Below are 14,712 nucleotides of genomic sequence, written 5' to 3'. Positions count from 1 at the left end.
TTAATTAAATGAAAATTTATTATTAAAATTTTGGATTATAAAGCTTCAAAGTCCAAAACTTGCATTAAATTACATATTCTTACCCCAATTCTCATAAATAATGCATTGACTTCAATCTCACATGCTAGATGTAAAAAAACTACTCAAATTACCTGCCCTTGCAAGGGTGGTAACCAAGCCAAAAACAGACGCCATAGCCGTTGCTATGCCCTGTCCCACCTGGTTACCCATAACCCACCGCGCACCACGTGAGCGCCGGCATCCGGAATAATCATTCGAGACTTTCGACGACACACGTCAGACGTGCAGAATTCGTCTGCTCACTTGGCTTTCCCTAGCCCTTGTCTTTGTGACGTTATGGGCTTGGGGGGGGCCTTTACCTGTTCGCCTTTCTTTTGGTGAGACCTGCCCTTTTTATTGAATTGAATTGTTGTTTGTTAGCTGCTTGTTTACAGCCGCTTCAGAAATTTACTTTTCTGGTGGACTACGATTTTGGCCATTTACAAGATGGCCGATAGCAAGCAGTAACTTAGGGCTAGGCAGGAAGTGAATAAGGCTGTTTGCCCTTTTTAGAAACCTCTGTGCGGGTCGTCGACCCTTCGAGTAGTACTGCTTTTGTAGTAGCTGTTCGTGCGGATAAGGTTTCGTTTTTTCTTCCCAGCCCTCCTCTCCTCTTAAGGAGAACCAGTCAGTGTCTTCCACTTTCGGGGGACTTAGCGATGAAATATATGTTTATTTCTCAGCTGTTTCAGGCACGATCGGCCCGCCCACTGTGGCTTCGCATCGTGGTCTGGTGCAAATGGCCAGTTCGGTTCAGCCCTTTTTTGCCCCTGGTGGCTCTGGGTTGTTCGCGAGCACCCTCTCCTTTCGGGAGGGGGGGCCTGCTCCCTACCTGCCTCTGACCACTCTGATTTCCTCCGGTATTTCTCAGTGTGTTGGGGGATGGGGGGTGTTCCTGCTTCGCACCGTGGTCTGGTGCAAATGGCCAGTTCGGTTCAGCCCTTTCTGCCTCTGGTAGTACTGGGTTGTTCACGAGCACTCTCTCCGTTGGGAGAGGGGGCCTGCTCCCCGCCTGTCTCTGTCCGCTCTCCTTGCTTTTAGCACAGCTGAGTCGGGCATGCAGCCCCCTTACCGTTTGGAAGGGGGAGTGGGGGGGGGGGGGGGGCACGGTAAGTCACAGCCTGGGCTGGTTCCCACTCTGCCTCAATGGGGGCAGGGGGCTGTGTCAGTGGCCCACCCTTTCCCGCCCTCAGGGCAGGATCGGGTGGGGGCTGTGACGGCGGCCCACCCTTTCCCGCCATCTGGGCGGGATCGGGTGGGCGCTGTTGGACTGTCTTCTCAGTCTTTGCCTCTATTGTCCTTGCCCGGCAACCGTCCCCCCTCGGGGTGGGTGGGCGGTGGGGCTACTGGACGTCAGCAGGTGGACGGGTGGGGATCGGCCGTTTACGGTTGCGTCTCTCACCCCGTCTCTCCCCCCTCCAGGGGTTTACTGCTGTGACGAGCCACCCCCCTCCCCATCTGGGGCGCGGCGTGGCTCAAGCCAGTCAGCACAGCGGGGGTGCCACGTACGGCCTTTCCAGGCTGCATTACATACTCCTCCTCTGCCCCATTTGAATACCCGCTTCGCCGGGTAGCCGGCTTCGCCGGGAAGAAGTAGAGCCGAACCCTTTTAAGACTCCATCCTTATTTCAGACTTGTTTTTCTCTGATATTTTTTTTTAGTTTTTACAGGTTCTCTTGTGTCAATGTGTGAACAGGAATTCCAAGCCCACAAGAAACAAGGAAAAGGATACATCTCTCAGGTCACCGACTCTATCCACAACATGGGGGCCTCCTACATGATGAAGAACCGGCCGGCAGAGTTTGGTCTCATGCACGAGTACATCAACATCTTCGGTGAGAAGCTGGCGGTCATGGACCGCATCGCTACAAGAGTTCTTCGAGAGCAAGCAGGTTTGTGGATGTGCATTTTGTCTGTTTGGTTTTATCTCGGGGCAAGGCCCTGGCTTGAAACCAGTCGTCGCTTTCGCCGTGTCGTCAACTCAGTGATGGCGCTAGTATTTTTTCAAACTGGTACACAAACTTTTATGATGCAAACTATCCACACAAAAAACCGGTAGGCTGGTCATTGGAACCAGTAAGAATACAACTCAGAGTACTCGTTTTGTTGTTTTACCAGTGAAAAAAACGGTAGTTCTAAAAATCAACCGGTAGGTTATACTGGCAGCCAATTAGTCGAGGGAGATTTTAACTTCAAATATTACACTTGAGTCCGCGAGCGTGGCAACGACTCAGTGACTCAAGTTTTCGAGTCTCTCCGTTCGTATGTGTGTACTGTTCTCCACATCTCACTGTTTGGGGCTAGCTCAGTAACTGACCCTACGCTCCCGGTCACTTCATATAAGTTTGGAAAGCAATATCAAGTTGCGATAATTTCAAGCGAGACCGACATTATTGATACGAAATGCATTGACCAATCGCCGAAAGGCACATGAAAGGATATCCCAAAATCCTCTAGTCTCGATGACATACTAAGGAGTTAGTTCGGGAGATCGACGATCTATGGACGGTTTATCATATAAAGGGAAGCAAGTGGTTAAAAACGGGCGTTGATAGAGCCAATGAACAATGTTATCTACTTGTAGTATTTCATCCACTTGTGTATATATCCATATGCTATAGAAAGGATTTATATATATCCGTATACTATGGGAAGGGGACATAAAAAAAAAGTATGCGGTTAAATGAAAGGGATAATTTAGATGACTGTGTCATCGGTCATTTAGTTGTTGTCATTTCATATCCTTGGAGACTTGAGTTTGTTGGTGCATAGTGATTTATGTCTGTGTTATTAATTAAGATGTTTTGCTTTTGTTTTCAGATTATCATGCTGAGCTGTGTGAGTGGGGTCCTTGCTATGTACTGTGGGGTAACTCTGAGGACGACTTGAAGGCGGCGCTTCTCTCCATGGCTAAAGCCATAGACCAGTGCTGTCATTGTCTGAAAGACTTGGTACGTTGCAGCTTTAAGTTTAACTTCGGGTTTTTTTAAATTTTTTTTATTAAGGCAAATACTTGTTAGTTACCTTTCAGCGTCTGTTTGTGGCTTTTTTTTCCTCTCCATTTTTGTGCACCTTGGTAGGTGTCTGCATTGGTGAAAAGTGTGTTGCATTAGTATAGTAGTTTTACTCTCATCAGGTTTCTTTGATTCTATTTTTACATTTTTAAAAAGAAAATTTGGGTGCTGCATGGTTGGTTATGTTTTTCTTTCCTTGGTTGTTTTTCTGCTTATCTTCCATTCTTTCAGCATACAAAGGAAGATAGTGTATGTGTGTGTGTGCGGGCGAGCCTGTGTGCTTGTGCGCGTGTGCGTTAATGTGGGTGTCTGTATCCGTGAGTGATTGCAAAGAAGGTTGTGGATCTTTCTAGTGAAATTTTAAACTGTTAGTGATTGAGATGTTATTTATGTTTTAAACCGCATGACACTGTGAGGCAATTTTCCTTGTTTTTATAAGGATATTAATAGCTTTGAGTCTTTCTTTATTATTTTTTTCCATGATTTGTCAATGTTGTGTTCCTGTTTTAGTTCTCTATTAAGCGTAATTGCTTAATGTTATTTATTGTTAGCATTATTTTTTCTAAATGTTGCATTTTGTTTTTTATTACAGATTGACGATACAGATGACAATCTAGCACAACCCCTGAAAGAGTATATCCTGTATACAGAATGTATAAAGGTAGGCACTCAACATTTTATTGCTTTATGATTTTTCACTCGCTTGAACTAAGCAAGTGATGTATTGGTAAAGACATAGTTTAGTAAAAAAAATCTCTTCGATAATGTTACAGAATGGAAAACTGGAGAGGCTCAGAATGTTTGATAAAGGCATGTAGACTGAAAAAAATAAGTGGTGAAGTAAATTCTTACTTAACGGGAAAGGAGGTATCTTTGAGGGATTAAACGTACCTTCATGTCCATACACTGTTACAGTCGAACCTGTCTAAAACAACCAACCAAGGAATTGACCAAAAGTGATCATTGAAGACAGATGGTTGCTATGGAAAGGTGAATTATATAGAAGAAAAAATCCTTATCTGGGATCCTTTGGATGGTCGTTGTTGGCAGGTGGCCCCTTTCAAGAAGAGGTTGCAAGGGCAGGTTTGACGGTATAAAGAAAAGTACACTGTAGCATTATCTTTAAGTTGTATTTTTTGTGGATTATTCTGAATAACTTCATGAATGTGTTTTTGTAAAACGTGTGATTTTTGTGGATAATTCTAAATACCTAGAGAGAGAGAGAGGGAGGGGCGAGAGAGAGGTGTGTGTGTGAGAGAGAGGGAGGTGTGTGTGAGAGAGAGAGAGAGGTGTGTGTGTGAGAGAGAGTGAGAGGCGAGAGAGAGAGGTGTGTGTGTGTGAGAGAAAGAGAGAGGGGGGCGAGAGAGAGGTGTGTGTGAGAGAGAGAGAGAGGGGCGAGAGAGAGAGAGGTGTGTGTGTGTGTGAGAGAGAGGGGGGCGAGAGAGAGAGGTGTGTGTGTGTGAGAGAGAGAGAGGGGGGCGAGAGAGAGGTGTGTGTGTGAGAGAGAGAGAGGGAGGCGAGAGAGAGAGGTGTGTGTATGTGAGAGAGAGAGGGGGGCGAGAGAGAGAGGTGTGTGTGTGAGAGAGAGAGGGGCGAGAGAGAGAGGTGTGTGTGAGAGAGAGAGGGGCGAGAGAGAGAGGTGTGTGTGTGTGAGAGAGAGGGGGGCGAGAGAGAGAGGTGTGTGTGTGAGAGAGAGAGAGGGGCGAGAGAGAGAGGTGTGTGTGTGTGAGAGAGAGAGAGAGGGGCGAGAGAGAGAGGTGTGTGTGTGTGAGAGAGAGAGGTGTGTGTGTGAGAGAGAGAGAGGGGCGAGAGAGAGAGGTGTGTGTGAGAGAGAGAGAGAGGGGCGAGAGAGAGAGGTGTGTGTGTGTGAGAGAGAGAGGGGCGAGAGAGAGAAGTGTGTGTGTGAGAGAGAGAGAGAGAGGGGCGAGAGAGAGAGAGGTGTGTGTGTGAGAGAGAGAGAGAGGGGCGAGAGAGAGAGGTGTGTGTGTGTGAGAGAGAGAGAGGGGCGAGAGCGAGGTGTGTGTGTGTGAGAGAGAGAGAGAGGGGGGCGAGAGAGAGGTGTGTGTGTGAGAGAGAGAGAGGGGGGTGAGAGAGAGAGGTGTGTGTGTGAGAGAGAGGGGCGAGAGAGAGAGGTGTGTGTGTGAGAGAGAGAGAGGTGTGTGTGAGAGAGAGAGGGGGGCGAGAGAGAGAGGTGTGTGTGAGAGAGAGAGGGGGGCGAGAGAGAGAGGTGTGTGCGTGAGAGAGAGGGGCGAGAGAGAGAGGTGTGTGTGTGAGAGAGAGGGAGAGGGGCGAGAGAGAGAGGTGTGTGTGTGAGAGAGAGAGAGAGGGGCGAGAGAGAGAGGTGTGTGTGTGAGAGAGAGAGAGAGGGGAGAGAGAGAGAGGTGTGTGTGAGAGAGAGAGAGAGGGGCGAGAGAGAGAGGGGGGTGAGAGAGAGAGAGGTGTGTGTGAGAGAGAGAGAGAGAGGGACGAGAGAGAGAGAGAGGGGCGAGAGAGAGAGGTGTGTGTGTGAGAGAGAGGGAGGCGAGATAGAGAGGTGTGTGTGTGAGAGAGAGGGGGGGCGAGAGAGAGAGGTGTGTGTTTGAGAGAGAGGGGGCGAAAGAGAGAGGTGTGTGTGTGTGAGAGAGAGAGAGAGAGGGGAAAGAGAGAGAGAGGTGTGTGAGAGAGAGAGAGAGGGGCGAGAGAGAGAGGTGTGTGTGTGTGAGAGAGAGAGGGGAGAGAGAGAGGGGCGAGAGGTGTGTGTGTGCGTGAGAGAGAGAGGGGGGCGAGAGAGAGAGGTGTGTGTGTGAGAGAGAGAGAGGTGTGTGTGTGAGAGAGAGAGGGGCGAGAGAGAGAGGTGTGTGTGTGAGAGAGAGAGGGGGGAGAGAGAGAGAGGTGTGTGTGTGTGAGAGAGAGAGGGGCGAGAGAGAGAGGTGTGTGTGTGAGAGAGAGGGAGAGGGGGGCGAGAGAGAGAGGTGTGTGTGTGAGAGAGAGGGAGGGAAGAGACAGACAGCCAGCAGAGAACGTGAAAGAAACAGTGACGTAATATCCATCATGACAATCACGTGCCGTCATTCCTTACTTTTTACCATCCTGGAGAAGGCAAGACGTCAAAATATTGATTAAGAATGTACCAAACCGGTAATCTTGAACTTTAGTGTGTTAAATTCATAGCTCAGAATTCAGAGTCATCTAAGCCTCCAAATTTGCAGAACCTGCACTTGTAAGTAAAACAAGTCATTTTAGATCCCTTTCAAGTCACGGCGTGAACTGTACCTTTGTGTACGATTGCATTTCGTTTACATGCGTCAAAGACGGAGTTATCCGTGCATTGCGACAGAGGACGTAACTCTGTCATATAAATGAAGTCCCTTGGTTGAAAACGTAAGCTTTTTGGCGTCATTTTCGTCCATCAAACAACCAAATTTCTTAATTATGCTTAAGTTTGGAGTTCAATCTGTCAATTAATTTCACGACAAATGTTCTTTGGCTTGTTTACAGGGACTTGTAGCAAAAATAAGTAAAGAATGCCACTGAATTCTGAGTTATGAATTCAACACACTAAAGTTCAAGATTACCACCAAACCTGGTTACTATTGTGTTCTCTGTTTGTTTAACTACATGTGTTTATATATTTCTTGTGTTTTCTGTGGATAATTCTGAATAACTACAAGAATGTGTTTGCGTCCATCACAGGCAGTATTACGGAGGCGCGATGCAATACAGATGGAGTATGACATGGTGGTGGATGAGCTGAACAAGAGAAAAGATGAAAAGGAAAATGTAGGTATTGGAGAAAAAGGAGATCTAACATTTCTGTTTATTACCTTCTTTTGAGAAAGAGAGAGTGCATGTATAGTTTTCAGGACAAATTGCGTTTGCATGTACTTTGTTTTTATGCCGAAGGCGTGCTTATTCCCGTGGTTTATGATGCATGAAATTATAGATTCAGCGTCTACTCAGGTAAGTTTTTATATTCATCTGGTAATTATTCGTATGTCTTCACACAAAAAAGACCATGAGGCCGACATACTTTGCAAATTCTTCATTTTGTCTAAAATTAAGCATTCCATAAACTAACCTTTCTTAGTTCTTTTCTTCATGTTGCATATGGCCGAAAGGCCTAGAGTTTCTTCTTTTATAACAGCAAGTCTCAAGGCTTTGAGTGTGACATGGTGATAGGTATTGTCTGTTTAAAGCAGTCCTTAATGGGCGGTTCTGGTGAGGTTATGCCCCCTCTTTCTTTCGGCTGGTACCTGGCGCCACCTCGCGGCAAGATCACACGAGAAAGGAAAAAAACACTTGCATTGGTCCCAAATAGCACATCGGTTTGGTAACAGTTCGTGTGTAAGTCGTGCATTTTATACGGTAAACAAACAATGGTCGGTTCTGGTGATGTTATGCCCCTTCTTTCTTTCGGCTGGTAACTGGCGCCACCTCGTGGCAAGATCACAGGAGTTGTCTCGCGTTATTACCCCAGAAGCGCTCATTGAGCCTGAAGTTGACATCGTGAATACTTTGCTAAGTCTTTCTACTGAAAATTCAGTGCCAAGCTTTGTGCAACCAGCTTTGTAAAGTAGACTTTGCAAAATTAACTTTGCCAAATTTATTTGAGGCTTAACAGAAAGTACCATTCGGAAAAATACCGAGAAAATTACATGTTTTTGACAGAAATAAAGCAAGCAACAAGAAACAGATAACAAAACTCATAAGTATTTCTCTCGGGTGTTAATATTTATATTTGAAAAAGATGGAATTTGATTGATCTTTCTCATTTTCAGGTAAAGATCTCGGACCAGACCTACTCTATTGGTGCCTTTCTTGGCAAGGATCCTGAAGATGTCAAACATCAGAAGGAGGAGAAGCTCGACCAGATGATCGTCGATGTAAGTTTGTTAAAAGAACAAAAGAGTTACAGGAAAATCCGGATAAGACGAAATTGAAGGGACCGAATTGTTATTGTGTCCTATCCGAAATTTCGACTTGGTCATAGTACAGTGGAACCCCTCTCTAGCGACCTTGAAAATGTTGACAAAAATCGGTCCTTATGGAGGGGGGTTCTTACAGAGGGAGGGGGCGGGGCCACAAAGAAAGTCACCTCAGATTTTCTTAAAAAAAGAAAACAGAGAAGTTTGAGTTGCTGACGACCGTTTCCTCAAGCAAACTGCTTCGATTTCATGTTTGACATTGTCGATGGTGTCCACCAGTTCTGGTGCATGTTTCAATGCAAAAAGAGTTAGTTTCTGAGCAAGCATTTCTTTACAGCAGTCCCTGCAATGATGAAGGCCCTCCGAGAAAGAGAGTGAAAAATCGGCCACCGTTCTCAGCATCGCGTATCTGTGTGTAACCTCTTTCATTGACAAGATACTCTTGTTTCCCTGCAGCCTTGACCAGTGAGTCGGTTACCTAATCTGTGAACCCTTCAGTTGTGTTGCTTTGTCAAAAGTTAGACACAGTCAACTAGTTTTGCTCTGAGTGAACAGTGCAGCTGGCCTCAATTAGCCGGTGACACCTCTCTGGCCACAGCACCAAACAGTACATGGCTGGGGGGAGAGAGAGAGAGAGAGGGGGGGGGGGGGGGGGTAGCTGGCTAAACTCAGTGGGGTGTCCGGTGTCACTGAAGTCAGCAGGAAGAGCATTGGAGAGAAATAGAGAGGTGTACTCTTCCAAACAATTTCCAAGGATCAGTTGTCAGGGCTTAGGGTAGTCAGTGAGGGAGAGTGAGAGCGATTTGTGTACAGTCCGACTGAAGAGTGAAAAGTCACTGCCACAAGATCGGCATGCAGTCAATAAAGCCAGACAAGAAGAATGATTATGACATGCGGCTCTATCTGCTGTTTTTTTTTTAAATTCAAACTGGTTTTCAACGCTTATTCTCACAAAGCATCTGCACACCTGCCTCTGCCTCTGTGCTGTGTTTGTGTGGCTGCTTTCGTATGATGTCAGTGCATGGTGAGTGCGTTCACTGCCTTGTCACCACTTCCCCACCTTTTTCTTGGAGTTGGATAATTCTCCTTACTCCTCGCCCCCTCCTTACTCCTCGCCCCCTCCTAACTTCAGTTCATACTTTATTGCGTGCCGACTGACCAGTCGGTGTGGCGTCCGTGTAGAGAAGAAGGGAATAAGGTTACACAATGCGCTAGTGTGACGCCAAGTTTCGTGTTTCGAGTTGCTGTAGTAAATATAGAGTAAACTTTGTCTTTGGGACTGACTTTCTGTTGTGTGCTATCCGTCTTTCGACTTACGTAAGAGAAATCCCATTTCGAGCTCAGGGTACTTTGTACACATAGATAAAGAGGGATAATTCCGGACCAGAATTTCTTTGTGTGCTAAGCGAATTTTTGACTTAACCGTTTGTGAGTTAGCTGGATTTGCCTGTATGTACACACTAAGACAACGTGCTTAAGGCGCATAGTGCTTTCAGTTATGCGCTATTTTTTGCTACATATGCTACATATTTTGGTATCCAACCTTCTCTTTGGTGTTTGATCATGAAACCTGTGTTTGTGTTAATCATATATACATTTGGTTTTGGGAATGTGTATTTGTGTGCTAGTGTGTGTATGTGTCTGTGTGTTCTACAGACCTTACTTGAGGGGCTGTGTCTGGAAATACTGTTCCCATAATTAGTTTATTTTGGTATCCAACCTCTCCAAACTGTTCAAAATGCTGCAGCCCACATCATCTTTAGGTCAAAGAAAACACAGCATGTCACTCCCCTGCTATACACACTCCACTGGCTGCCGGTGGAACAGCGTATCAAGTACAAAGTCGCTTGTCTGTGTTTCAAGGACGGTCTTTTCAGGAAGTGCCCCTCAGTACCTTTCTGAACTCCTGCATATATATGTGTGTATATATAGTGTGTATAGCATATATGAATATTGTGTGAACAGTACCTGTGGTGATTTTTGTCCGTATGGGTAATTGTTTTATGTAGGGTGTACATTTATATGTTCTATTCTGTATATGTTCTTTTGTAAAGGGCCCAGAGCCATAGGTTAGGCACTTAAAAATGTCCAGTTATTATTATTATGCGTCAAGGATGGGATTGACCTACAGGTATACATGTACCAAATTTGTATCCCACCAATGCTGTTTCAGTTGACGAGACAAATGGAGGTGTTGAACGACAGAACGGTGGTTGCCAATGCCAACCTGAAGGCCGACATGGAGCGGTGGCACAAAACCAAGCAGCGTGATGTGAAGGAAATCCTCATGGCTCTGGCAGACCGGCAGATACGCTATTATGAGAAGGTGAGTACAGTGAAACCCCCTTTTAAGACCCCCCCCCCCCCCCAATTTAGGAACTCCCCCCTTTTAAGACATTTCTTGTTCAGATTTTACCTCTTTTTTAAGACTGAATTTCTCAGATTTTACCTCTTTTTTAAGACTGAATTTCTCAGATTTTACCTCTTTTTTAAGACTGAATTTCTCAGATTTTACCTCTTTTTTAAGACTGAATTTCTCAGATTTTACCTCTTTTTTAAGACTGAATTTCTCAGATTTTGGGAGGTCTTGTTCCACTGAATCATTTGTGTTCACAAAAAGCTGTCACAGAAGAGAAAAAAAAGTTATATGGGGTTGGATGTCATCCTTATGATTTGTGAGGCACTGTCAAATAGTGTTAACAACATAAACTTGGTATGAAGAATAGAAAATACAAAATATACTTTAGTTGTGGGATTAGGGAAGTGGTGGGCACGAGGATTTGAAAATGGTCAGTCATATCAGTTTCATCATCTGTCAGTCTGAGCCTCTCTCAGTACTTCATTGTCAAAGCAATCACTACCAGGTCATCATTGTGCGCCTGAGAACCGGCCACTGTAGACTCAGGCAGCACATGTTCTCAAAATTCCACATTGGGGACACGCCTGTATACCACTGTGGCATCGCAGACATGACAGTGGAACACCTCCTCCAACACTGTCCAATCCACCAGAAACTATTAGCAGAAACATGGCCAGTTCAGGAGAAGATCTTCGGCACCCTGCAGAATCTTCGCTGTACTGCAAACTTCATCAGAAGTTGCGGAGTCCCTGTCTGAGCGATCGAGAAGAAGAAGAAGAAAGCAATCACTATTTGAACAAATTATCAGTGAAGCCAAGTCATTCTTATTGTTCAATATAATTAACAGTTGTTTATTCATGTCATAAATACAGGTGATAGGAAAGGTATCGATAAAGGCAAGCCTCAGTAGTTTTTTTTAGTTTTTTAATTCTTTCAGAGTAACTGTAATGATGACTGGTTTCTCTTCTGTTTTGCAGTGTCTCTTAGTATGGGAAGATGCTATCCGCGCTATCCAGAAGAAAGACAATGATCCATCAGCACTAGCATCCATAGATCAACCGCCAGCAGATGACACCAACACCGCCGCCGGTAACTCTTCTGGTACCGACAACACTAGTTCCGGAGTAGAGTCTGATAATGCCAACAACACGGCCACAGTTTCATGAGATTTGTCTCAACAACTGTTTCTGTGTCATGTTTAATTTTATTTATTTATTTATTTTGATGAATGGTGGATATGAAATCAGTGGGTATAGTGAGAAGATTATGTTATTATATTTTTGTTGTAAGTTAGAGGCAAAGAAGTTAACAACTGACCTTTACAATTTTTGGTATCTTTTGACAGATTTGTTTTAAGGAGTGGAATTTGTTTTTGTTTCGGTGCGTGATATGAGAGGAAGTCATCATGTAATGCCTCTCAAATTTCTTTGTGAAAAACCACCTTTTTCTGTTTTCAGAAAGGCAGAAATTATGGCAGTCTTGACTTAAGATCACTGTTATTTCTGATCAAAATGCATGTTCTTACTTAACTATACATAGTTTGTGGAGTATCTTGAGACTGTGCTTTCTGAGTTTAATGGTCTGAACATAAGATATAATTTAAAAGTCTCAAAAGAAGTGCTTTCTGTAACCTGTCTTGCTCTACCTCTTCATGTGTTTTGTTGTTGGGTTAAGACTCGGTGTGCATTTTCCATTTGGAACCATATACTTCTCACCAAAACATGTGGAAGTGTTATCGCTCACTCAATAAATTGAAGGCTAATGAAGTATAGCTCTTTCCCACTATTATTTGACATCATTTTTGTTGGGCTCAGTTACGAGTATGATCATACTGAATACTCAGTGTTCTAAACAATAGCAATTACTTTTTTTGTTATTTGTTATTTAAACATAGAAAGTGTATTTATTTTTTCTGTTTTGTTTTAAATCTGTGTTAATTGTACACTATATTCATAGTATGAATCTTAAAAATGCACACAAAAAAAGTATTTAAACTTGTTAACCAATTCAGGATTGGTAGTGTAAAATTAGAATGCTGGAGAAAATATGAAGCCCATCGGAAGCTTTTCAGACAAAGTTTTTGATGAGTAATGTAGATAGCATTACTGATGACTCCTTTAACTTTTTTTCTACATTTTTGTTTTATTTTTTTGTTTCTCTGGGTTTTTCCCTAGTGATTCTGTGTAAAAAAAAAAAATCAAAAAAATCACTGGTACATTTATTGCTCATTTGATTCAGGTTTAAAGTCTGATTGGAATGCAGAGGGCAGATCTTTCAGCTTTTTTTCAGAGTTGTGAGAAAGATTCTTAATCATATTCAAGTGTTATTGAGCTGCAGGGCATACAGACAAGACAGAGAGAGAATATTGGCCTGGTTGGGCTGTGTTGAACAGTGTTGGCTTCTTCTTCTTCTTCTGCGTTCGTGGGCTGAAACTCCCACGTACACATGTTTTTGCACGAGTGGAATTTTACGTGTATGACCGTTTTTACCCCGCCATTAAGGCAGCCATACGCCGCTTTTGGAGGAAGCATGCTGGGTATTTTCGTGTTTCTATAACCCACCGAACTCTGATATGGATTACAGGATCTTTTCCGTGCGCACTTGGTCTTGTGCTTGCGTGTACACACGAAGGGGGATAAGCCACTAGCAGGTCTGCACATAAGTTGACCTGGGAGATCGAAGAAATCTCCACACTTAACACACCAGGCGGCCGCGCCCGGGATTCAAACCCTCGACCTTCCGATTAAGAGGCCGACGTCTTACCACCCCGCCACAGCGCCCGTCAGTGTTGGTTTTAAAACTGAAGATACTATCCTTCTTCAGTATTTATTCCATCAAGCAGACCTGTTTACCCATACGATTTCGCCGTATTTTGTACTCAAAGTTGCCAAGGATACGACCAATACATTTGGAAAGAAAAAATACGACGATCGTAAACAAAAATCAAGTTTGATCCTGATCACTAAATGGAAGAAGAAGAAAAATAAATCGAAAGTAGGTAGCCAAACCTGTTCTCGCGATAGTCCAGTGGATAAAATCCAGCTTTGACGATTGGTCAATGTAATCACGTGAGACGTGATATGACGAGATTTTATCTGCCGCCTTTGTTGTCGTCGAGTCCAGCACGTTGATGAAAATGTTGAAGCGAAAAGCAGTAACGCCTAAAAGTTCTACTTCTATAAACGAACAATGTTGTTGCTGCCCTTGAAGCAATAGCTCATGAGTTGCAAAATACTCTCAATATTTTGAAAATATGCTGAATCTGGGTGAAAAGTACACCAAAGTCAAAGTGTGGGTAAACAGGTCTGATCAAGGCAAACAGCCACAGATGGGGACAGGCTTGTACACAGGATAAAAGCATCATTCAACTTGAACACATACCAACATTCATTGACGTTGGCCAAGCTACTTTCCGTGCACAGTCAGTGGCATTTTCAGGTTGAATTATTTTCATTTTTCATTTTCATTTTCATTACTTTATTGTCCCATCGCTGGGAAATTCGGGTCGCTTCCTCCCAGTGGAAAGCTAGCAGCAACGGAGTCGCGCTACCCAGGTGTCTGCGTGTTTAGGTGTATTCAGCCACCTGCACTTATGGCAGAATGACCAAGGTCTTTTACGTGCCATTGTGATGACACGGGGGTGGGACATGGCTTCCGTTTCTGGGTCTGCACATAAAGTTGACCCGTGTCCGTCCCGGCCCGAATTCGAACCTGCGACCTTTCGATCACAAGTCCAGTGCTCTACCAACCGAGCTACCGGGCCCCGCTAGCGAGTCCTATGTCAAGTTGCAAAATGGATTCAAGAAAAAATTCCCACTCTGCACTTGAAGCAAGCAGGCTGTTGATTTTAGTATGTGTCTAAATGGAGGGATGCCTTTTTCCCCATGTGGAGACCTGGCCATATCTGTCATGTTGCTCGTGATTGCTTTCGCCTGAAGGAATGTACCTTGTGGTAGATTTCATATCTCAGCAGTTTGTGTATTACTTTTATGGGACTGAAAGTAATCCAACACAGGTTGTTAGATGATGTTGAGGCATGGGAATTGTCCGCCGAAAGGCAAATTTCTGCTGAATTTTTTGTTTGTTCCGCCGAAAAAGCAAAAGTGTCCGCCGAAAAAATAAATGGGGGAGGCAAAAATGGCTCTGAAAACTGAATTTAATGGCAAACTTGGAGCTCAGATGACACCAAATTGCACAATTTGGGTTCTTTGGAGTAATTTTTTTCCAGGCGAGCATGTCCTCGGACCCCCCTGGTGAGGCAAGGCGCATCGCATCGCACTGTTGACTTTGATATTACTTTCACATTTTCAGCCTTTTTTACTTTTTTCAATTCCCATGCCTGGATGTTTTGACAGTGTGCAAAACAGTATTGTTT

The 14,712-nt window shown here is 44.3% G+C and overlaps 1 protein-coding gene across 1 annotated transcript in view; it reads left to right on the top strand.

Annotated features, from left to right (window-relative positions):
* The window catches only part of LOC138967423 (sorting nexin-30-like), a 26,285-nt gene extending 11,573 nt beyond the window's left edge, over window positions 1-14,712 (top strand). Inside the window, exons 5-11 of the mRNA XM_070339972.1 lie at window positions 1,757-1,952; window positions 2,881-3,011; window positions 3,667-3,735; window positions 6,747-6,833; window positions 7,832-7,936; window positions 10,152-10,304; window positions 11,315-14,712. Of these exons, the coding sequence (XP_070196073.1) occupies window positions 1,757-1,952; window positions 2,881-3,011; window positions 3,667-3,735; window positions 6,747-6,833; window positions 7,832-7,936; window positions 10,152-10,304; window positions 11,315-11,503 (930 nt within the window). The 3' untranslated portion in view covers window positions 11,504-14,712. The remainder of the gene's footprint in view (window positions 1-1,756; window positions 1,953-2,880; window positions 3,012-3,666; window positions 3,736-6,746; window positions 6,834-7,831; window positions 7,937-10,151; window positions 10,305-11,314) is intronic.

Source organism: Littorina saxatilis, linkage group LG5, assembly GCF_037325665.1.
Source record: "Littorina saxatilis isolate snail1 linkage group LG5, US_GU_Lsax_2.0, whole genome shotgun sequence".
NCBI classification, from domain to species: Eukaryota; Metazoa; Mollusca; class Gastropoda; order Littorinimorpha; family Littorinidae; genus Littorina; species Littorina saxatilis.
Note: the sequence above shows the minus strand (reverse complement) of the source record. Positions and strands in the feature narration are given on the sequence as shown.